Source organism: Loxodonta africana, chromosome 22, assembly GCF_030014295.1.
Source record: "Loxodonta africana isolate mLoxAfr1 chromosome 22, mLoxAfr1.hap2, whole genome shotgun sequence".
Classification (NCBI taxonomy): domain Eukaryota; kingdom Metazoa; phylum Chordata; class Mammalia; order Proboscidea; family Elephantidae; genus Loxodonta; species Loxodonta africana.
Window position 1 is genome coordinate 14497819 of NC_087363.1, and position 24141 is coordinate 14521959.

General features: G+C 50.7%; 1 protein-coding gene across 3 annotated transcripts in view; it reads right to left on the reverse strand.

Moving 5' to 3' along the window:
• Positions 1 to 10967: 10967 nt before the first annotated feature.
• The window catches only part of FLNB (filamin B), a 162228-nt gene continuing 149054 nt past the window's right edge, over positions 10968 to 24141 (reverse strand). For all 3 annotated transcript variants that reach the window (XM_003410043.4, XM_003410042.4, XM_003410040.4), the window contains 4 exons: positions 21424 to 21600; positions 16042 to 16260; positions 14672 to 14875; positions 10968 to 12731 (listed from right to left, as the gene is read on the reverse strand). In XM_003410043.4, coding sequence (XP_003410091.2) covers positions 12544 to 12731; positions 14672 to 14875; positions 16042 to 16260; positions 21424 to 21600 — 788 coding nt within the window. In that variant the 3' untranslated portion in view covers positions 10968 to 12543. The remainder of the gene's footprint in view (positions 12732 to 14671; positions 14876 to 16041; positions 16261 to 21423; positions 21601 to 24141) is intronic.

Sequence of the window (24141 nt, forward strand, 5' to 3'; positions counted from 1 at the left end):
CCTCACAGAACTTGCAAGTAAGCTCTCTTATGTCACTTTTCCAGGTGAGAAAACAGGTTTAACACGTGAAATGGTGACATGGGGCTGAATCCAAAGCCCACGTCTGTGTGTTACAGACACAAAACTCTCCCACGGAGTGTGACAAGCATCAGGAGAGAGGTACAGGCATGGCAGGACCCTCGCGGCACCACAAAGTCTGCCTCCAGTACTCTCACACCTTCTGACTCCTGGACCAGGGCCCTCCAGGGGTGAGGCCAGTGAGAAGGAGGCTACCCAGAATGCCTCGGGGCTACTTGCCTTTCCACTCTGCTTAGTGTGCTCTCATTCATTCATTCAACAAACATTCAGTCACTCTTGACACCATGCCAGGCACCAAGCCAGGTACTAAGGGGAGATGAGGAGGGACTTGGGGTTTTGCAATACAGAAGGGGAGACAGAAGCATTACCAGTCTGGAGTTGGAGGAGTTAATGGGGGGAGAAGAATCAGGGAAGACTCGCTGGAGGAGGTATCCTCTCACTGAGGCCTGAACTATGAGCATGAGTTAGCTAGAAAGAGTGGGGGAGCATTCACTGGGTCATTGATTAACTGTGCAGCCACCTTCTCCATCCAGGCTCCTTGACCAGGCTCTAGGTGCCATTCATTCTTCCTACAGAAATTTGCTGAGGGCCTGCTGTTTGCTGAAGGAGGCTGGTGGTGACAGTTAAGTGCTCTGCTGCTAAGCAAAAGGATAGTGGCTGGAACGCACCAGGAAAAACCTGGTGATCTGCTCCTATGAAGATTAAAGCCTAGAAAACCCTATGGAGCAGTTCTGCTCTATCACATGCCGTGGCTACAGAGGGCAGCTAATACCACCACCACCCCTATGCCCACTAGCTGCAGGGAACAAAGCCGACAAATGTCCTCCCTCATGCAGGGAACAAAGCCGACGAATGTCCTCCCTCATGCAGGGAACAAAGCCGACGAATGTCCTTCCTGTGCCCGGTCCTGCTCAACACCGTATCCCAGGGTCTTAGGTAGTGCCGGGCACACAGCGGATGCTCAAGGGAGGATGAATCAGGGCACTTCACATTAGTTCTCATGCAGGGGGAAACTGAGGGGAGGGGGTCAGGGGAGGAAAGTCAGGAGCCGAGGGGCTGTGGGGGCAGGGCAGGGCGCTGGGCGAGCAGACAAGGGGTCCAACGGTTGGGGATGGGGTCTGATCCTAGAACTCAGCAAAGCCACCTTCGCCCGGACTACCCCAATCCCCAGGAGCCTGGAGCGCGGAGGGGTGAGGGGTGAGTGCCCCCTCCTCATGGAACCTGCGCCTTCCGGACGGCAGGGGGCGCCCTTGGCGCCTCAATTCGCGTGCTCAAGGTGACCCCTGGCGGCGGCGGCAGCAACTACAGCCCGTCCTGGAGGCTCCTCCAAGAGGGGAGGGGGACCAGAGGGTGTAGTGAGGTGCCCCTGAAGTGGTATTTCCCCCGAGCGCAGTATTTCCCCCGAGCGCAAGGACACAAGGAGAGCCGCCCTTGGATTCCATTCCTGACGTCTGTGACCGCCCACCCTGTACCAGGACACTTCCAGCAGCGCACAGCTTCATGGCTCGGTCCTACATTTAGGCTGCCCAGGTGTTAACACAGGCTTGACCATTACTACCTGTGTGACCTGTGGCAAAACTCTGGGAGCCCTAGCAGCCTCCTTTTCAGTGGGGGTAATAGTAAGACATTCAGCGCCTAGCGCTAGTGTTACTTAGGATTATTTTCTTGCTCCAGATTTATGAACTCATTGCTCCACCCAGCAATCCCTGGGAGGGTGTAGGGGCAGCCGCCAGGCCTGTCTCAGGCCTAGGCCTGTGCTGAGGGGGCACTGAGGCTCTGAAACCCAGGCGACAACAGGCTGGAACCCTCTGGGGTGTATCTGACTTGCACCCAGTTCCCTCCCACCTCTCTGACCTCTCCTCCAGGCCACCTATGTCCCAGCTTGCTCAGAGTTCTGTCGTGGTCCGGCCCCATCCCCTCCTACCAAAGACAGAAGCCCCAACCCCAGCACCCTGGCTCTATCCTCAATGCCACACGGCCTCTCCTAGGACTCGGTACTTATCTATTCTCAAAGTGTCCCACACCTGGACTGTAAGCTTTCTATGCGGAAGGACTGTCTTTGTCACCTTACACCAACACTGGCAATTCCTGGATCCCTTGCCACATACCAGACACTGTGATTTGCATTTTATGTTTTGTCAGTTAATCCTCAGACATGCTGACATGGGTCCTATTATACTACCTCAGTTCACAAGAGAGAAAATGGAGGCACAGAGAGGACCTGCCTGAGCTCGGGGTACGGCCAGGATTTGATTTCCTGTATACCACCTCCTCAGTGGGTACTGTTTCCACTCTGCCTGGCTCTGCCGCGTCCCCCAACGCTCCGGCAGCCTTGCTCCCAGCAGCTCTGGGGTGGAGGGGCTTGCCCAGGCCAGGTGGGGAATGAATATACTGGGGGTGGGGGGTCGTTCCAAAGGTTAATCTTAGGATGGGAAGCTTGCTGTTATTTTCCCATTGTACACAAGAGGGCCCCAAGACACAGAGAAATTAACTGCCGAGGTCTGTCAGCCAGGAGGCGGCAGAGCTGGGTTTGGAATCCAGACAAATTTGCAGTGTCTGACCCTCTGCTTCCTGAGAACTTTTCACACCACACGTTATTCTGTTGCTACTAGCGTGGCTGCTTGTAGCTGGGCCTGAACTTGGCATTTCCGGGGCTTGGCGCCTTGCCAAGATCTCCTTCTCCTCTGAGATCACCCCCAGGGTTCAGTTTTTGCCCCAAGAATGCCTAGGGAGGAAGGGCAGCTGAGACAGGAAGAGAGGTGCCTTGGGAAGGTGGGTGGTCATAGCAGAGGGTGAAACGTGGGAAGAGGCTGGTGGAGGCATCTTTGAGCTCCGTCCTTGGGAGATAAGCAAGTCCAACATTCAAAACATCCTTGGGTTCCAGCCACAAATCAGGCGTGTGAAGTCCCCATCAAATGTGAAGCCTGCACTTGAGGGCTCTCAAGGGAGAGGGAAGAAGGGGAGTGAGGGCTGTGGGGTGGGCCACCCTAAATTCCAGGCACATGAGCTGGTCCCCCATGGCTCAAGGACCCAGACAAATGCCTTATCACAAAGCACAGAAGAGTCCCTTTGTTTAGAAGGATTCCTCCCACCATGTGTTTGGGCTGTACGCTTAAGACAAAGCCAGAGGAGAAAAATCACAACCAGCCTTGCCTCGAGCCCGCCCTCCCTCTGATGTGACATTTTTTATCCCTTTTCGAGTTATGAGGAGAAAATTATCTAAACAAGACGTATTTCTGGGAGAGCTTTCCTTCGCAAAATGCTCTGATTTGCAAAGCACTTTCACCCTCGAGGTTACTGGAGACTTGAAAAGATTCCATTTATTTCCGAGACCCTGCTTCAAGAGACGAAGGATAACTATCTTGTCCCCCCGTTTTAAAACACAAACTTGGGGGGCTGGCAAAGATTGAGCACTTATCTCTCCATTAACCTTTATTCTGTTAATTTTATTCCATGCAGTTTTCAAGGGACATTAAACCCCTATGCTCCCAACTCATTTTATAAACCAAACCCACTGCCGTCGAGTCGATTCCGACTCATAGCGACCTTATAGGACAGAGTAGAACTGCCCCATAGAGTTTCCAAGGAGTGCCTGGCAGATTTGAACTGCCGACCTTTTGGTTACCAGCCGTAGCACGTAACCACTACGCTACCATTTTATAAACACTCATCAAAAATGTGGCTTTCAAGGGCCTTTTGGAAGTCCTAAAAGTAGACATGTAGTCAAGGACCCATGTGTTTATAAGTGCACTGGGAACAAAACCCACGTATTGCTGTCAAGTCGATTCCGACTCATAGCAACCCCACAGGACAGAGTGGAACTGCTCCACAGGGTTTCCAAGGCTGTAAATCTTTACAGAAGCAGACTGCCACATCTTTCTCCCTCGGGGCGGCTGGTGGGTTCAAACTGCCGATCGTTGGGTTTACAGCTGCCCGAGCACTTAACCACTGTGCCACCAGGGCTCCCTGGGAACAAGAAGACATGTTAATATAATGTTTCCTTCCTGAGAGTGTTACTGAGCCTCCCTGAGTTGCAATGGGAAATTTGATGGGGAAGAGGCTAGGCATCTGGGTTTGGAAGGGGGCAGGGTCTCTTCCATGTGGATTAGATTTTTTTCATTCCCCCTACCCCAGGGGTGTTTCAGGAGGTAGCATATGACCAAGAACCACTGGTACTGAAGGAAGAGGCCCAAGCTGCACTGAACGCATTGGCAAAAAACGAGTCTCCAGGAATTGCTGGAATATCAATTGAGATGTTCCAACAAATGGATGCTGTGCTGAAAGTGCCCACTTGGCTATGCCAAGAAATTTGGAAGACAGCTACCTGGCCAGACGACTGGAAGAGATCCGAATTTGTACCCATTCTAAAGAAAGGTGATCCAGCAGAATGCAGAAATAATTGAACAGTATCATTTATATCACATGCAAGTAATATTTTGCTGAAGATCATTCAAAAACCGTTGCAGCAGTAGATGGACAGGGAATTGCCAGAAATTCAAGCCGGATTCAGAAGAGGCCATGGAACCAGGGATATCATTGCTGATGTCAGATGGATCCCAGCTGAAAGCAGAGAATACCAGAAGGATGTTTACCTGTGTTTTATTGACTACACAAAGGCCTTCAACTGTGTGGATCGTAACAAATTATGGATAACGTTGTGAAGAATGGGAATTTCAGGACACTTAATTGTGCTCATGCGAAGACCGTACATAGATCAAGTGGCAGCCGTTCAAGCAGAGCAAGGAGGCACCTGTGTGGTTTAAAATCAGGAAAAGTGTGTGTCATGGTTGTATCCTTTCTGCATACTTATTCAATCTGTATGCTAAGCAAATAATCTCAGAAGCTGGACTATATGAAGAAGAACGTGACATCAGGATTGGAGGAAGACTCATTAACAACCTGCGATATGCAGATGACACAACCTTCCTTGTTAAAAGTGAAGAAACTTGAAGCACTTAATGATGAAGATCAAAGACTACAGCCTTCAGTATGGATTACACCTCAGAATAAAGAAAACAAAAATCCTCACAACTTGACAAATAAACAACATCATCATAAATGGAGAAAATATTGAAGTTGTCAAGGATTTCATTTTACTTGAATCCACAATCAACGCCCATGGGAACAGCAGTCAAGAAATCAGACATGTTGCATTGGACAAATCTGCTACAAAAGACCTCTTTCGAGTGTTAAAAAGCAAAGATGTCACTTTAAGGTCTAAGGTGCGCCTGACCCAAGCTATGGTATTTTCAGTCGCCTCATATGCATGTAAAGGTGGACAATGAATAAGGAAGACTGATGAAGAACTGATGTCTTTGAATTACAGTGTTGGCGAAGAATATTGAATGAACTATAGACTGCCAGAAGAATGAGCAAATCTGTCTTGGAAGAAGTACAGCCAGAATGCTTCTTAGAAATGAGGATGGTGAAACTTTGTCTCACCTACTTTGGACTTGTTATCAGGAGGGACCAGTCCCTGGAGAAGGACATCATGCTTGGTAAGTAAAGTAGAGGGTCAGTGAAAAAGAGGAAGGCCCTCAATGGGATGAATTGACACAGTGGCTGTAACAATGGACTGAAGCATAGCGATCATTGTGAGGATGGCACAGGACTGGGCAGAGTTTCATTCTGCTGTACGTAGGGTTGCTGAGGTAGAACCGACTCAACGTCACCTAACAACAACTTAACAACCCCCAGGTGGGAGATTTGGGCCGGGGAGGCCTGAGCCAATTCCCTTACTTAACCTCTGGGGGCACACGTCCTTGCCCTGGTGTGTTAATCTCAGTATTAGGATCCTCTGTTAGGGTCACCTCCAGTAATACACCAGACAAATAGAGGCCAAGACAGAGAGGGATGGGTAGACAAGGAGGCCCATTGTTCTCTACAGCAAGAATAGGGAACAATCTACCTGTCTATCGGTTGATTAAATGGTAAATGCCTTTTGGGACCCTCAAGCAAAAGAAAACTGTGTATCTATTAAAAACAAGTTGGAAAAAAATTGAGAATCAATTTAATTTTGTAGAACACTCTGCCTAGCGTGGTTCCATTCTGGGAAAAATAAACTATCGGTATATGCATTGACATCTTAACGTTATCTTTGGTAGAATGGACGGTGAGAGAAAACTTTCACTTAATGTACTGTTGTATTCTTTTAAATGGCTATGAGAGCAATGAAAATGTTGTTAAATAAGATAAAAGCAACGGTATAACTTATACACCAATGTTCATTGTCACACTGTTTACAATAGTCAAAGATGGAAACAACCTAAATGTCCCTCAAGAGATGAATGGATACACAAAATGTGGTACATACATACAAGGGAAGAGTACTCAGCCATAAAGAGAAACGAAGCCCTGATACATGATACAACACAGATGGACCTTGAAAACATTATGCTGAGTGAAAGAAGTCAGTAGTCACTAAAGGACAAATATTTTATGATCCCACTTATATAAAATATGCAAATGTATAGAGACCAAAGTTTCTTAGTGCTTACTAGGCGTGGGAGTGAGAGAGACAGGGAGAGTCTTAGCTTAGGGGCGCTGAGTGTCTGTTAATGGTGATGGAATAATTTGGAAATGGGTAGTTGTGATACTTCTACAACATCATGAATGTAACCAATGTCGCTGAACTGTACATGTAAGAAATGTTGAATTGGCAAAAGTTTTGCTGTACATATCTTTACCACAATATATTAGCACATTAAAAAAAAGCCAATCAGGTTAACAGGAAGCTGAGAAGGTACCGAAGCTTCTATCTCCTGCCAGGGAAATGTGAATCAATTCCCCACTGGGTTCTACATTACTTGACATCCCTAATGTCTTGGTTTCTACCTTTAGGGAAAATGGGTTCCCCAGTTCCAGAGTGTGTATGGATAGGTCCAACCAGATTACACAGGAAGAGAATCACAGGGCATATGTGACCTTCACAGTAGGAACTGTGTCTGATGTCCACCCAGAGACTAGCCTGAGGCAGTTAGGGTTATCATGGTTAATAGTAGTGATAAAAAAAATAGCCACCCTTTTGAAGGGTCTCTGGGGGGCGCCAACAGTTTGCACTTGTCTACTAACCTAAAGGCTGGCTGTTCGAACCTACCCAGTGGCACCATGGAAGAAATCTGCTCTGTTAAGATCACAGCCAAGAAAACTCTGTTGAGCAGTTCTACTCTAACACATGGAGTTGCCATTAATTGAAATCAACTTGATGGCAATGGGTTTTGGTTTTGATCCCTTTTGAGCTCCAATTATTCACCAGGCACTGGATTTAGTGCTTGACTCAGAAGCACTATTAGGTACTTCTATATCTCTGTTCCTACATTACAAATGAAGAAACCAAAGTTCAGAGAGGTTAAGACACTAGTGCGAGGTCACACAGCTATAAAGAGGGGAAGCAGGGTTTTGAACCCAGATGTGTCCTTACTCCAAAGGCTTAAAAAAATCAACAGAATTATCAGCGAAGACAGTCAGCTACTCCATTTGGTACTGTCCCTAGAAGGTCACTACAGGCCACCCTGATGTCAAGAAGGGTGAAAAACATTATGGACAAGCAAGGAAAATTCAGTCTCACATCTCCAATCATGGAAAATGGCATTGTTGGTTCAAACACAAAGAGACGCAGAGCCACTTTTTCAGGAGAGAAAATGGGCGAGGCCTCCCTGGGCCCCAGAGACCAAATCACCCTTTCTAGGTCCTTTGTACCTGCAGGATGCTGCCCCAGGACAGCTGTTCAGCCACCACCTGGTCATCCACCTGGCTCGGGCAGTCTCCTGCAGGTGACAGCAGCTGGGACAGAGGGCAGGCCCTCTAGGAACTCAGAGCCCAGCACAGTTGTGTGTGGAAATGCTCCTGCCCTTGGCCCAACCGCCTTCCCTGGCTCATCTGTACCCCAGCCGCTCTGGGGGTGAGGGAGCCTTTTTAGGTTGGATATTTTATCGAGACTTAAAAACCACTGTGCCTGAGGTAGAGACTCAGAAAAGATGGAAGAACAGAGGGAGCTTGGGAGGCCACCAGGAACAGGGGACAGACACCAGCTCCTCAGTCGGGAGAGGCCGAGGGAGCAGGACACAGCTCCTCAGGCTCAGGGACACCGAGTGCGCACCAGGCCACTCACAGCCCCCTATCTCCCAGGCGGGCAGACCTGGGTGGGGCGTGGGCCCCAGGCTTCTCAGACAGGCCCCTCAAACCAGCATTTTTCAGCCGTGTGTTTGTGGCACTTTCCAGTACTAGACTATCTGGCAGCACATTTGGAGGGATTAAAAGACTCAAGAAAAGCAGACAGCTCAGCTGTGACAGCAGTGCCCTGAGTCCTCATAAGTGACAAGGACTCTTGGGGACTGGCTTCACTGGGTGGCCCTCTGGTGCTTTATCACTTTCCCAGCTTGGCCATTGCTGTTTTATGTGGTCACCAAGCAAAGTTCTTGCATACCCCAGAGCTCAATGTTTGCTTCGGCTTCTATTTCTTAAGGCTTTGGGCAACCCCTCAGCTCCATGCTCCATCTGAGACACAGCCAACACAGACAGTATTCTCTAGAGTGGGGCCCGCTAATCAAATGGCAGGGGAGGGGGCACTGTGTGCAGCTGGGGAACACCACCCAAGGAGCTGACTGCTCAGCATCCCACCAAGCCTGACCTGCCCATCACCCCCTGCATCTGGCCTCTACACGCCTGGAGGGGCAAGTACTGCTGGTAAGGGCTTCTGACTGCTGAATGCTTAGGGTGTACCAACACCTCACCTCCTCCTAATACAGCAGTCCTGTGACCCCATTTTACAGATGCCAAAACTGATTGAGGTGCTGCATTGATTTGTTTGAATCTCAAAGTTCACTTGGGGGCCGGTCCCCAGCCTTTATGGCCCCAGAATGGGGGCTCTGCCTCCCTAGTCATAGCATTGTAGGCAGGAGCACAGAAGTGAGGTGACTCAGGAGCCCCCAGACAAGGCCCTGGAAGTTGCCATGGTGATGGGAAGTCCTTGCTGGGCCCCCAGACCCCTGGCCGAAGACCAGGCAGGGATTTATTTTCCTCTGAGAAGGGGGAGGAAGAAGGTTGCAGAGAGGGTGGGCTTCTCCTGCCCTTCCTGGAAGGAGCGCCCTGATATATGGCCCTGCACCTTGTCTTCTTGATTCCTGCAGCCCAGAAGGTCCTTGGGCTTTGTGGAGTCCAACCCACAGAGGAGCACAGGGGCATGGCCAGTGATTTCTGGACCTTCTTGATGCCTGGGAGTTTCTGTTTAGGGGGACGGCATTTGTAGGTTAACAGTGTGGACTTGGCGTCAGCTACCCCAGGGCTCCCTACGTGGCCTTGGGGAAGTCACTTCACCTCTTACAGCACACCTTCCTTACGGTGGTGAGGGTCAGATGAAATCCCACTAAGAGCTGTAAGGAACAGTTCCCTGCCCACATCTTGGCCAGCACGTACCCAGGTGATGCTTCTTCCACAAGGCTGGTTGCAGGGCTGAACATCCGCATGGAGGCGACGGTGATGTTACCTTGGGGAACACCCTTCCCGTAAAGGCCACCACAAGCCTGTTACATCAGAGACACCTCAGAGTGGAGATCCATGCACCTCTCTGCTGGCCAGTGTATAGAACTGCAAGGGCAACTCTTATCTGCACGTGGGTTTGGCTGCTATGGGAACAAACTGTTGTTTGTGCAAACACCTTAAAACTTTGAAATTTGACCCTGGACAGGCCAGGTGCCAGTCCTTTCCAGCTTTCACTGGTTGACTTTGCCCATTCCTATCAGGAGCTGACTGGGCCATCACTGTTTGGTGGCCAGTGGAAGCTGAGCTGACAGTACCTGCCAGCTCCCCTGCAGAGCCTGGAGTTGTCTCATCACTGTGGTCATCCATGCCATACCCACCCTGGACACCCAGTGTCCTCCTGGCCCCTCCTGCCGCTAGTTGAGGTGAAACATGAGAATCTGGGGTCTTGGGCAAGTCACTTAAGCCCTCTGAGCTTCAATTGCCTTCAGCCTATAAAATGAAGCCCAAAGGTATTTCTGGGACCACACAAGAAAACACGTGAGTGTACCTGCCGGGCATGCAGTACCCTACCCCACCCCCAGACTGGAGGTCTAGGGGCCCAGCAGGGACTTCCCATCACCATGGCAACGCCAGGGCCTTGTCTGGGGGCTCCCAAGTCACCTCCTTCTGCACTCCCACCTACAGGGCTATGACTAGGGAGGCAGAGCCCCCATTCTGGGGCCAAAAAGGCTGGTGACCAGGGCCGGCCCCCAAATGAGCTTTGAGACTGCAAACAAGTCAATGCAGCACCTCAGTTTTGCCATCTGTAAAATGGGGTCACAGGACTGCTGTTAGTAGGAGGAGGTTGGGTGTTGGTACACCCTAAGCATTCAGCAGTCAGAAGCTCCTCCTGGCAAGAGGGGAGGAGAAGGGCGGAGAGAGGAAGTACCCAATGCCAAATGCTAACCCCACTTGTCCAAGGGCAGCGGGATGGCTGGTGACAGCTTTTTGTTTGAACAAATTCCCCAAAACAGGTGTTTCCTGATGCAATACGGAAAAGGGCTTAACACATACACATGCACACCCTCACCTAGGTGGGTTTCTTAATATCTGGGACTGTTAAAAGCCCAGGGTAAGCCCTGACCAGGAGGTAGTGTTGATGCCGGGGCGGGGGGAACCCACGCTCACCCTCCCCAGCACCGCCTCCCCTCTCAGGCCCGGCCCTCTCTGGTACCTGACCTCTCCTGATGATAACTCCCACTGTGGCTTCGGGAAGAAGCAAGAGTTCCCTGCCACTCGCAGAAAGAGGCCCCACTCATGGTCAAAACAAGCTGTTTGCCTGTGGCTTTCTGGCTAGGGGTTGGGAGAGCTGGTTAGACACACAAACCATTTATTCGGAAACGGCACCGCCTAAGAACACAAGGAGGCACTTTATGGAGCAAAGGTTTTATTTAATAAGTTATAAGATACACTTTACAATCCGTCATTTGATTCCAGTTTTGCGTCCACGTCCCAGTTTACAACGCCTGTGGTCATTTCACATTAGACTCCGGGCTGCTCCAGTTTCAGATAGGTGGGTTTTTACCAACACTCGCCCCAGCTGCTACCCATTGGTGAGGGACCCCCACCTCACCCCTCACGGTGGAGGCTCCCACCAGGACAGCAGCGCCTTCCTCAGGACTGAGCAGCAAGTCAGAAGGGTTCACCTACACAGAGCACACTACAAATCCGGGGTCTGCAGCCAGGAAACATCCCAAACACTCACTCTATCCCAAGGCCAGCTCATGTCTGCAGGTAGGCATGCAAAATGCCCCACACCCCACTGTGGAATTTTGCGCCTGCACGCTGCTTTCCAAACAGCCTCGAGTGACAGGTGGTCAAGGCCAAACACTTGGGCCGCTCGCTGTCTCGGCTGTGCAGCTTTCACTGTTTCGGCCAAAGGGTACACACCACCACAGTGAGCTGCTGCCCTTCCCTCCCCATCAATTCCCTGACCTTCAGGCCAAAGGTCTGCAGAAGCGTCATTCTTTCCTGTCTATAATTATTTTGCAGAAAAAGTGACCCAGGAAGCTGACCAGGGCTGGGTGGGGAGTGTTTTCTTGCAGGACAGGCCTCGCCGATGAGGTCACTAATGCTCAGACCCACCTGCGATCATTTTAATGCTTTGGTGAGACCCACCCATCAGACTGACAAAGGCTGGAGCGGGTGTTAAAAGGAGGGCTAGTGTTGGTTAAAAAAGGATCTTTGGCACGTGGGGTGCGGCTTGCCACTGCAGAATTTCCCCAGACCGAGCGACTGGGATGAGCTCAAGAAAAGCAAAACCCTGGCTGCCAAGATCCTGGCTCCTTATGACTCTGCAGGTAAACCATCAGCAGAGAAAGGAAAGGGGCACATGGAAGTCATGGAGGCCAGTTTGCTACCACAGAGGCTCTGCCCTTTTCGAAATGCAAAAAGCCACAGAGCATTTGGGGTGGGGCGGGATAGGGTGGGGTGGGGGAGTAGTGTTAAAACAATGGTAGTTACCCTACAGCCTTTCCTTAGGTAACATGGGCACTGGACTAGATGAAGACAGTTTCCAGCCCATCTCTGTTTCTACATAACAACTTAGACAGGTGTTCTTTCCCCCATTGGTCCCTGGTCTTGTTTCCTAAATGCTGAAAAGTAAATCAGTAGCTTAGGATAACCAATTTCATTTTTTAAAAACGTCCATCTTGTCCGTGTTCTCGGTCTGTCTGCAGTGGGTTATCTGTGCCACCAAGAGGTCCGATTTGAATTAAGTGTACATGGAATTTTCTTAGACCATTCGCGTTTACATTTTTCAGGATTCCCCAACACGTCCCTAAAGAATCAAGTCTAGAACTTCTTTCCGAAGGCACTTTAGAGCGGAGATGTCAGGGGTGGGGTTTCAGGCCCACGAATAGGCCAGGGAACTTCATATAAAATGCGTTACAAACAAGCAACAAAAGCAACTGCCAGAACTGCCCCGAGGATTTCATGAGAACGGTTCTAAGGCACTGTGACGTGGAAGGGGCTGCCGGGGATGTGTTCTTCCCCCCACTTCACGGCCAGAACGTAGTCTCCCTTCTCCTTGACCACGTATGTGACGTTGTATTGTTGATTGCCCACGTGCTTCATGGACACCTCCTCACAGGGGGTGGTGGGCCCGTGGACCCCGATCAGCAACATGTTAGAACCTGGGAGACAGAGGAAGGCAGTGACTTCATCAGGATGCAATCACAGCAGGCAGAGTAGGAGGAGGGAGTCAAAAGGAAAGGTGCTAGTTATGCCTACTGGGCTTGGATGATGACACAATGCTGGTGTCCCTTAAGAGGTGGGACAGTGTGGTGGTTATGAACACAGACTCATGGAGCTCTGTGAGTTCAAATCCCTGCCCTGTCACTTCCTGGCTGGGTGACCTTGGACATGGGACTCCTTCTCTCTCTCTCTTAACTTCCCCACCTGTAAACTGGAAATGACAATAGCGCCTACCTCATGGGCTTGTGAGAAGAGAAGAGTTATGTATTGAGCCCTGGGCACATAAGAGGGCTGTACAGATGTTGAGTGCATAGTGAGGGCCAGGTAAGTTTTGAGCACTTTGTGAGGGCTACGTTGAGTGTTGAGCATATAGTGAGAGCCATACAAGCATTTAGCATACAGTGAGGGCCATGTAAGCATTGAGCACACAGTGAAGGCCATGTAAGCGCTGGGGTGCATAGGAGGGCCACGTAAGCGTTGGGCGCGTGGTGAGGGCCACGTAAGCGTTGGGCGCGTGGTGAGGGCCACGTAAGCGTTGGGCGCGTGGTGAGGGCCACGTAAGCGTTGGGCGCGTGGTGAGGGCCACGTATGCGTTGGGCGCGTGGTGAGGGCCACGTATGCGTTGGGCGCGTGGTGAGGGCCACGTAAGCGTTGGGCGCGTGGTGAGGGCCACGTAAGCGTTGGGCGCGTGGTGAGGGCCACGTAAGCGTTGGGCGCGTGGTGAGGGCCACATATGCGTTGGGCGCGTGGTGAGGGCCATGTAAGCGATGAGTTCATAGTGAGGAACATGTAAGTGTTGAGTGCACAGTGAGGGCCATGTAAGTGTTGAGCACATAGTAAGGGCCATGTAAAGGCTGAGGACATAGTGAGGGCCACATAGCTGTTGCGTGTATAGTGAGGGCTATGTAAGTGTTGAGCACATATAGAGGGGTATGTAGCTGTTGAGTGCATAGTGAGGGCTATGTAAGTGTTGGCTATAACATATAACAATCTTCTCTTTTATCTTCACAAGAACCTTAAGGAAGGCGCTATTATTCCCATTTTACAGAAAAGGAAACTGCCTCTTAGAAAGAGGTTTAGTGACTTGCCCAAGGTCACACAGCTAATAAACTTTGTGAATGAATGAACGAAGTGGTGGAGCCAGGTTTCAGCCCAGGTGTGCTGGATGCCAAAACCCAGGCAACTGACCATTGACACCCAAGTTCAAACTGCAATTGGATCAATTAGAGAGGGGGCCAGGTTACTGGCTCAGTTTGCCCATCTATAATGGAGAGAGCTCCATCTTTCCTGTCCACCTTGAGGTCACTTGAAAGAATCAGAAGGCAAAGAGAGAAATCATTTAAAAATATTGAGTGTACCTGCCACAACATGAATGAACCTTGAAAACATTATGCTGAATGAAGTCTGTCACAAATGGACAGATACTATATGATCTCACTTACGTGAAATAACCAATTACACAGAAACCAGAGATCATCAATGGTTACCAAGGGTGGGAGGCAGGAGGTAAGGGGGAGTTTTATGTGGGAAGCATTGAGTTTATATTAATAGTGATGGAATGTTTTGGAAAAAGACAGCAAAGATGATGGTACAACATGAAAAATGTAATCAATGTGACTGAATTGTAAATGTGGAAGGTGTTGTACTGGTGAAAGTTTTGGTTATGTATTTTACTACAGTAAAAATAAAACAACAAAATTATCACATGAAAAAAATATATGGAATGCAGGGGACTAGGGGAATGAAGGAGGGTATGTGCAAATGGTGGGTGGGTCTCATGGGTGGATGGGTACTGCAGAAGACCTCAGCAGAGAAGGCCAAGGAGGGCAGAGGGTGCTCAGCCTGCCCCCACCCCACCTCAGAAGGCCAGACTGCCTACCGGCTTTGCTGCAGTCCACCAGGAAGGAGCTCTTCTGGCCCACAAAGGCCTTTGAGAGCCCTGCCCCCTTGGAGGTCACCTTGCTGGCGTCTGAGGATGCCTTGGGGATGGCACTATAGCAGGTTTCTGTTGAGGACCTGGTCACTGATTCCACCAGGATAGAGGAGGTCTCATTGGCTGAGCCAGGGCTGACAAGACGTTGGCCTAGAACACGGAAGGGGGAGAGGCGGGTGTGAGGGGCCAGACCAAGAGGACAGGCAAGTGCCCCACACAGAGGCCACAGAAGATCCTCACCCCCAACACTGGATCCCAAACCTACCATACCCCCATCTCACCGCCATAATATCTTCTAAAGGCCCTGGGCTCCGACCCCATACCACTAGGATCTAGCTTTCTGGGCAAATGCAGAAATCTGGCCTTGGCTGACAAGATGGCCCCTAGAAATTCCTCCCACATAAACACATGCTGCCCTGTAGAATTCACATCTTTCCATTTTTACAATATACTCGATGTATATGCAGTGTAGATATTTAGAAGGCCATCTCACAAAATATCAGAACTGATTCTCTCTGCATGAGGGGATGTGTCTTCTACCTGTACTTTCTAATTTCTCTGTAATGTACCTATACTACTTAAGTAACAGTGAATCTACACAGAAAGACACGGGAAGGGAATGCACCACAACGTTTACTATGGTAGTTATCTTGGGTAGTTGGCTGGTGGGGGTGGGGGCGGATTTTTACCATGTGGTATTTTTGCCAGTGTTCTGTAGGAAGGGAATTTTTATAAAATCAGTAATAAAGGCTTTTCAACATTTTTAAAGTGAAGGTTAGAAACGAGATCGTCAGACCCTGATCTAAATACATGAGATTCCAATTACGTCAATATTTCTTTTTTCCGGCTGGAGACAGAAAACCATCTAACGTGCTTTCTCAATTTCTCCACTCCCACTCTGCCCACTGATTTTTCACATTTGGGACCCATACTCCCCTCTGACACGCGATACCGTATCTTTACATCCGGATCCAAAGCAGCTTAACATATCCAAAACCCTCACGGTTCTGACATGAAGGGGCCCTACTGTTAAGCTGGTAGAGCTAGGTCCGTATCACAAGGGCGGAGAATAACTCCAGAGGCAGCCCACCAATCAGAGGGATAGTGGACGGGGGCGGCAGAGGGGAGCACGTGTCCCCGGGTGTCACATATGAAAGACCCCTGACGGAGGCAGCCGGTCAAAGAAGGGGAAAGGCATTTCTTGCTGATGTGTCCCCACTATCAATGTCTACTCATCTTGAAACTGGGGGGAAGGGTGCACCTTAGAGATTGCCCCTGGGCGCTCGTTACTGTTGATACACTTCTGCCCATCATACCTGTCACCTTGGCCTTGAAAGGACTGCCTACGATGTGGTTCGGCCCGCCATATTTGATGCCGATCAGGTAGTTACCAGGAGCCATGGGGGTGTACATGACTTTGTACCCTTCTGGGGTTTCCTGGCAATCCATTTTAACCTTGGATGGGCCTTCGATGGTGACGGACAATGTCCCTGGCCCTGCTCGGGTGGTGTTGATGAAAAATTCGGACTGGATACCTGAGAGAAAGGAAGAGGGAACGCCTTGTTGATGGTTTGGAGGGTTGGGGTGTGGTCTAGGGGGCTTTCTGGGGGGCAGTGAGGCAGTGGTGGGGGCACACACAGGTTCCCTCACAGAGGGGTCACCTTGGTGGCGTGGGAACACACGGCCAAGCTCCTTTCCAATGCCAAGTTAGGACTAAGGCTGACATTTCGCCCACAATCACCAAGGCGTGGACACCCTGTTCTTTCCTCTGGGCGTGAGCTGCGGCTGAGGGGAAAGGCCTGAGTCATCACTGTGAGCTCAAGTGCTGTTTCAGCTGCTGGGATCCAACTCTGCCTCCACGGGGCTGGGCAAGTGTGGGCTCCTCTGACCTTTTCCAGGCTGCAGGCGTGGGCCCCTCTGACCTTTCCTTTCTCCTCTAGATGCCTCTGGTGGACTGGAGAAGCCAAGGAGCCCCAGTTCACCACCGCCCTCCTCCTCAGGCTCCTAGTCCTGGACCCATGCTGAAGCTGGGGCAGCCCCTGTGTATCTGCCAGCCCAATCACACTGCCGTGAATACCACATTACCGTGACCAACAGTCACACAACAGCTGTCCTGCTAACTGAGCGCCACACGCACCACGCAAGCCCGGATCCAGTGCTGGGCCTCTTACAGGCACTGCCCGTGGATCCTTTCACAGTGAGTCCTGTTCTACAAGTGATGGCACTGGGTCACTTGCCAGTCAAGGGCTACACACAGGGATGGACTGCCCAACAGGCAAGGTACACCGGGCTTACTTGTGCTTACTTATCCGCAATGCACAATTTCACATCTGTCACTTCTTTGAAACCCGTGTGAAACACAATTATGCCCAAGCGAACCTTGCTTACTGCAGACCCGTGCATACCTTACTTACTGGTTAATCCATCTCTGGTACAGAACTAGATGATGGTAGAGCTGGGAACTGAACCACATCTGCCTGGCTCTGGGGCCCAGGCCGAGCTCTTCACCACCAGGACCAGATGGACAATGGGGTTACCCTGCATGCCCCAACTGCAGCCCTGAGACACCTACCTCTTGGCTGGTCCAGTGAGATCCATTCTCCCCACAGGCATCCTGCCTTGTGATAAGAGGGGAGCAGGACAAAAGAAGGGTGCCAACCCAAGACCATGTCTGAGCCCACTGCCCCACAAGAGTCCCTGCCCCCGCAGGCCTCTTTCCAGTCCGGAAGGAATGAGGTGGTCAGTGAGGCTGCTTGGGTGTGCAGATGCCAGGTGCCTGCCCTCTATGGTGCCTTCTACGGGGCGCCTGTGGCTCAGCACCCCATGCAGGGCTGTGCTTTTTCCAGAGCCCTAGATGGCCACCACCCCAGCTGGGAACTATTTTGGCGTAATTATAGCTCCTAGGCCAGAGAAAGAATTATTGTTCTCGTTATCAAAAAAACAAAGGAGCTGCTATCATGCAACCCCCAAGCACAACTCAGCTGTTTCTGGAAGGTCCCAAGGCTCTGCCTGTCTCAGGGCCCTCCCCGCTATCTCAGCCTGGTCATGGCACCTGCTGCATGTGAGAAGGGGGGGCAGCAAGGGGGCCATGTTTTCAGGAAGTAGCTGCAAGGCACCGATAAGAAAAGATATTTTTAATGTGAAATTGAGAAGTGCTGGCTTCAGTGGAAAGAATCCTCACCCCTTTGCACAAACTGTTCCATTCCTGAGAAAAATCAGTCACCCCAACTGTGACGGTTGGAAAGAAAGAAAAAATGAGGTGGGAACAGGCGAAGAAGGAAGTACGGGAGTGGAGCTACCTGGCCAGGGCTTTACACACTTCCTCCTTTAAGGCTCACAACAATCCCATCAGGTAGGCTTGCTTCTCGTTCCCATTTTACAGAGAAGAAAGTGGAGGCTCAGGGAGGTCAACCAGCTCACCCCGAGTCACATAACTGGGGAATGGCAGAAGTGAGGTTTAAACATGAGGTCTGCCCAGCTTGGAGGTAAGGCGCTTGACTGAGAGAAGACAGGAGAAAGAAAGTCTGTGTGCAGAAGGCCACCTCTCTCGCACTGTTCTTCCAGCTGTAAGCAATACCTGATACCAAAACCTAGCACGTACAACTGAGTTCCTGTGAGTTCAATGCACGTTGGATGCAGCGGCCCTGTATCTTTAAGGCAGGTGACAAGATGGGGGGGAGGTGGCTGTACTGTAAGATCTTGAGCATATTCGGGTCCCTGGACCATTTTATTAAGAAAAAAGCTCCACTGCTCCAGAGTCTGGGACTTTCTGGGCTAAGTCCCGATCTCTCAACTCCCCTCCAGAGAGAGTCCCACCCCAATTCTCCAGCTCCAAAATCTATGGAATGGATCATCAAGAGCTCCTGGCAGGAGATATGGCAAACCCACCCATAAAAACACAGGGAGGTTTCCTTTGTTCCGAAGGTCAGCACGCGGGGTCCTGGGGTGGCCCAGCACAGACACCTTTTCATTCCACTCACACTGCAGCTATGTAATCTCAAGATGGATATTTGGGAACAGGCTCGTGAGTGGGAGGGCTAGAAAAACAAGACACTCTCCTCTCGACAAGAGCAATATTTACACAGCGTTAGAAACAGGCACACTCTGTACCTCTGCTCTCTGGTTGGGAGTTTCTCTGCAAGACCAGCTCCTTCTCTTGGCGGCGTCCAGTGCTTACAAAGCACTGTCTGAAACCTGAGCTCCCGAGAAGGTGTGCAAATTGCCAAGAGGAAGCAGGAGAGGGCCCTGGCACAGCCCGTGTGACCTGGCAAGAGGGTGGGAAGCTCCTGGGAGCCACAGGGGACCCTGTAGCCACTCTGCAACCTGACCAAGGCCTCCTGGGCACTCCAAGTGCCAAAGGACCCCACTTGGGCCTTTGATGGTGGGTGGCTTGCAGGGGCCAACTGCCTGCACTGCTGCCTAGGAACCACTCCAGGGCGGCTGGGAGGACAGGGATCCTGGTTTTAGGACACTCAACAGAGCAGACTGGGGGTGCAGCTACTGCCTCTGGGTGAGCCAGCCACTTAGAGAGCTGGCAAAGCACAGGGGTGAAGGCACAGGCTCTGAGGTCACAGACCCACAGATTCCTGGCTGAGAAAGGTTGGGGAGTGAATCCACCTCTCTGCTCAGTTTACCCATCTGTAAAATGGACAGCGCTTAGCCTCATGGGAGCTCTGGGAGGGCGACATGATGCTGTGCCTTTTACAAAGAGCAAGTTGCTGGCACGGAGTTCATTTTGCAGGCTGACTGCATCCACCTGGGGGTTTGGCAAACACTCGCGCTAGCCCTATGGGTGGCTCTCCTGGGGGCAGTGCTTTGGCTGGAGTCTCAGAGTGGCACATCAGCCTGTCAGTCTTCTACCTGGGAAGGACCCCTTGGCCACCGAAGGACACTTTCTCCCCAGGCCGGAGGCCAGGTGACCATGGCCCCTCGCCCATGGGGAGGCAAGCTCTCCATCCCCACTCAGCACATTCGGGGTGGAGACGAAGGTGGGGTGTGCACACAGAAGGGAATCATGAGACCAGGGCCAGGGTCACATTCCTAAGGAGGCCCAAAGTGACACCCAAATGTAAATTGTGTCCCGGTGAGCCCATGCGGGCAGACTCCCCTATACAGAGGCATGTGTGGACCAGCTCCCTGCCCTGCACCCATCTCCAGGGCTCACATCACAGTTCACGCTATGAGTGCTACATGCAGCCACCAAAGGGGGGCGGGTCTGTATGTTTTGACCCAGAAGGATCTTCCAGGTAACAAGAGAAAAAAAACAAGTTGTACAACAATACGTGCAACAAGAGATTACTTCTGTAAAAGAAACGCAAAACTATGTGTCTGCCTGTTTATCTGAACCAACCAGGAATGAAGACAGACAACGAGGTGGACAGTTGGAAGGTGCTCCCCTGAGCTGCTAGCGGTGTTTACTGTTGGACCTGGGTGGGGGGAGGAGAAGGGAGAGGGGGAAGTAAGGAGATAGACTGAGTTTTATTTTATATACTTCCTTGCTGCCTGTAAAGAGCCCTGGTGGTGCAGTGGTTAAGTGCTCGGCTGCTAACTGAAACGTTAGTGGTTCGAACACACCAGCTGTTCTGTGCAGAAAGATGTGGCAGTCTGCTTCCTTACAGATTGGGAAATGCTATGGGGCAGTTCTACTCTGTCCTACAGAGTCACTAGGAGTCAGAATCGGCTCAACGGCAACAGGTTTGGTTTTAGGTTTTGTTGCCTGTATTTTTCACAACTAAACGTGTCCCATCTCTGGCGAAGATTAAAAACAAATTGTAAGTGGTTCAAAAGCTTCAGCATTGTTTGACCGTTTGTCTTCCCCCTTCCTCCATTAGGGTCAGAGTGTAAGGGGGGAGTGGGCTGCGACAGGGTTTGCTCCTACTTCTACATGCTTCAGGGAGCCCAGGGACCACAAACAGAAGAGAGGCAGCAGACCCTCCTGAGGCCCGTTACAGGCCTGTCAGCTCCATGGAGGCAGGAGCCGTCACACCTGAAGCCACACTTCCCGACTGTCAGCGTCTGTCCCTAAGGTCAAAGAGCTCGGTGAAGGAAGAAACTGGGCCAGGACACAGTGACAGGGTGTAATGGCACGGCCCTCAAGCCTTCACTCTGGATCAGTGGCGGGTCAAACCACACCTCCCAGACGACCTTGGAGAGAGAGCCTCCAAAGTGTGCACGACTCCCATTTCCCTGAGGACAGCGTCTGTTAGGGATTCAACTGTGCTCCCAAAAATGCGTGTTGTAAATCCTAATCGCTATGCCTGTGGCTATAATCCCATTTGTGGAATAAGGGTTTCTTTGTTATGTTAATGAGGCAGGATTAGTGTAGGGTATGTCTTAAATCAGTCTCTTCTGAGATATAAAAGAGATTAAACAAGCAAGCCAGCGGAGCAGAGATGGGGCCGGTAGATGCCACACCCACACGTGGGTCACCAAGGAACCAAGAGACAAGGACCTTCCCCCAGAGCCGACAGAAAAAAAGCCTTCCCCTGGAGCTGGCACCCTGAAATTGGACTTCTAGCCTCCTAGACTGAGAAAATAAATTTTGATTGTTAAAGCCCCCACTTGTGGTATTTTTGTTAGGGCAGCACCAGATAACCGAGACAGTGTCTAAAAGGCACCCTTGGGGCTTGGGGGTCTCCATTTGGCTTTTTCCCTGGCGCCAGATAAGCTGAAGACCAGAGACAGAGGTGACATGTTACCTGTGGTGCCCCCTTCAAGCCCTGCACCGTAGGCGGACACCAGGGCGGGGTTCCCCGCTTGTCCAGGCTCCCCGACGCGCACTTTGAAGGGACTTCCAACCACGTGGCTCCCATTGAACTTGACGTCAATCATGTGGACTCCATTCTCGTGGGGGATGAAGCGAACAGCGTACTTATCTAGAGAGTGAGCAAAGCCACAGGGTAAAACTGGGCAAATGGACAGCTCCGAGTTAGGCGAGGACCAAGAGCAGGTGGCCACCCTGAGATGGCAAACGTTACACTGTGAACAGGACAACAGACCCACTGGAAGCCTGCCCAGTGCCCAACACACTGGATTCCAAAACTAAATGGGCCTATTTGAGTTTCCCTAGTCATTCCTTTGGGAAAACACACCCAAATCTCAGTTCTATGTTTAACATTTTGTGGCTACCCAGGACTGCTTACCCCTCTAACCCTGCCTACCCCTGTAACCCTGCCTTATAAGAATGCGTCCTTCCTTTATAAAAAGCTCACTTCTTGCAAAGTCTCTCTACTTGGCTACCTGAAGGGGAAAAAAATGGTTCCAACTGGCATGAATGCTTCTTAATGAGGCTCGAAGCTAGCAACTGCTCCACGGGGCAACGACTGGCTTAGTGTTTTGCCGTGCGTTTGGGTCACAACATGTGGCAGGATGACCCGTTGACTAGAACAAGCACCTAGAATACCCATCCATCACGTACCTTCTGAACAATCCTCCCTCCTGGAAGCCCTCCCCTCTGCTTACAGCTAGCCTGTTCTCCCCTCCTACCTCTCTGGTCACTCTCTCACTTCTTCCTGGCCCCTTGTACCCTTCATCCCCTCCAGAATCTGTGTTCTCCAAAGCTCCACTCTGACCCTCTGCTCTTTCTCCTCTGGGGCTCTCCACTAGAGGTGAACTTCTATACGGAGTCGCCAAGCCCATACCCCTCAGCACTGTACCTCCCCACAGCAGTCACCCCGTGGGTATTCCTCTCTTAAAGCCACTATGCTTTAGGGGAAGCTGACCTCACTCCCTAGTCCAGGAGTGGCCTCTGATTGGATCAAATTCATCAGAAAAATCCCTCCTTCCCTGCCCCTAAGTCAATCAGCACACGGCATTTCCTTAGCAACAGGACGTGACTCCCAAGTCCCAGCTCAGTGACAGGGGAGGGGTGGTTTGCTAGAGACTTCTGGGAAAGGAGCCTCTCAGACTTCTGAGAAAGCATCCTGAGGAGAGGATGTCTCTCCCGATTGGTGTGGAGATGGGAAGTCTGGGACTGCTGCAGCCATCTTACCACCAAGAGGAAGGTTAGTCTCAGAATGAGGCCCATAAAGCAAAGAACAGGGATATTTGGGGTCTTGAAGGGCTAAATCAAATCACTGTTGAAGCCTGCCTTGGATCCTGAATTTTCTACTTATTTGAATAATGGAGCCCTTTATTGTCTAAGACTGTTGGAGTTGGGGGGCCTGTAATTGGCAAACCACAGTGTCCTGGTGATCTCAGTACTTCTAGACTCCCAAATATTGCTTTGGGGCCGAGGACCCCAAACCTCACTGGTTGCTGATCTCAATGTCAAAGCAATACATTATATATCCCTGCTTGGACATCTAGGTGGCACTTCAAAATTACAAAATAACATAGTCAACTCTTCAAAGCCCTGACCACCCCTTGCCCACCCTCTGGCTGGCTGTCCCTAGTTCAGCTAACTGTATCATCGTCTTTCTGCTCAATCTCAAAGCCTCAGCCTTTCTGAATTCACACCCTCCTTCACCAAGTGCTATAGTTCTCTGGCCTCAACCCCCTCTCCATTTCCAGTGCTGCCAATTAAGTCTGTTTTCTCTGGACTGCTCTGGGAACATCAGCTCACCCCTGTGCCCTTCAGATACTCCAACACGTCCTCTATGATGTGGCCAACTTAAGCCAAGGTCTGACCAGGGCACCACCCTCCATACTTGTTCCTCCTAAGGCTTTCCACTGCCCTTTCTGCCCAGTGGGAGAAAGACGTCTAAATGGTAATACAGGCCCCAGATTCTCCCCTCACTGTACATAGACCTGGGTACACAGCAGCTGTTCAACAAGGGCACTGATCACAGGGCTCCTCCTCATGCATCAATGAATGACATGCACATTCATGTCACCTCCTCTTAGAAGCCCTCCTGACCACATTGAGGCAGAACCGTTTTTCTCTCCTCTTCTCAGTAGCCACAGTATTTGGCTGTCAATTCTCCAGCATACTTGGTCATTACCTGGGGTCATCGCCGGTGTACTGGAGGTTTTGGGCCAGGTGCTCACTAGATTTTGAGCACCTCTATGAGGGCAGGAAATGTGTATTCCTCAGCTTTGACTTCCTGCCAAGTTTCTGGCACTTAATAAATGCTTACTGGCAAAATGGCTTCTTGAAAGCTGATTGATATTGGAGAATTCCATATACCAAGGCTCAGGACAAGAAAGCCTTATGCTGTTAAGCCCTAGACACCCAGATACTCTTTCTAAAATTTTACAGATGAACACCTATCCTTTCCCTCAGCATAAAGTAAGGTCAAACTGTACTTACTCGGGTCATAAGGTCAACGATACAAGAAAAATCGGCAAGATTTTTTTAAACGAGGAGAGAAAACCAAGGTGAATGTCATGTGAAAGGAACTGGGAAACTAAGAAAATAAAGTGATATTTTTTTAAAGGAAAAAAAAGCATTATATATTATATCTCAGAGGGTCACC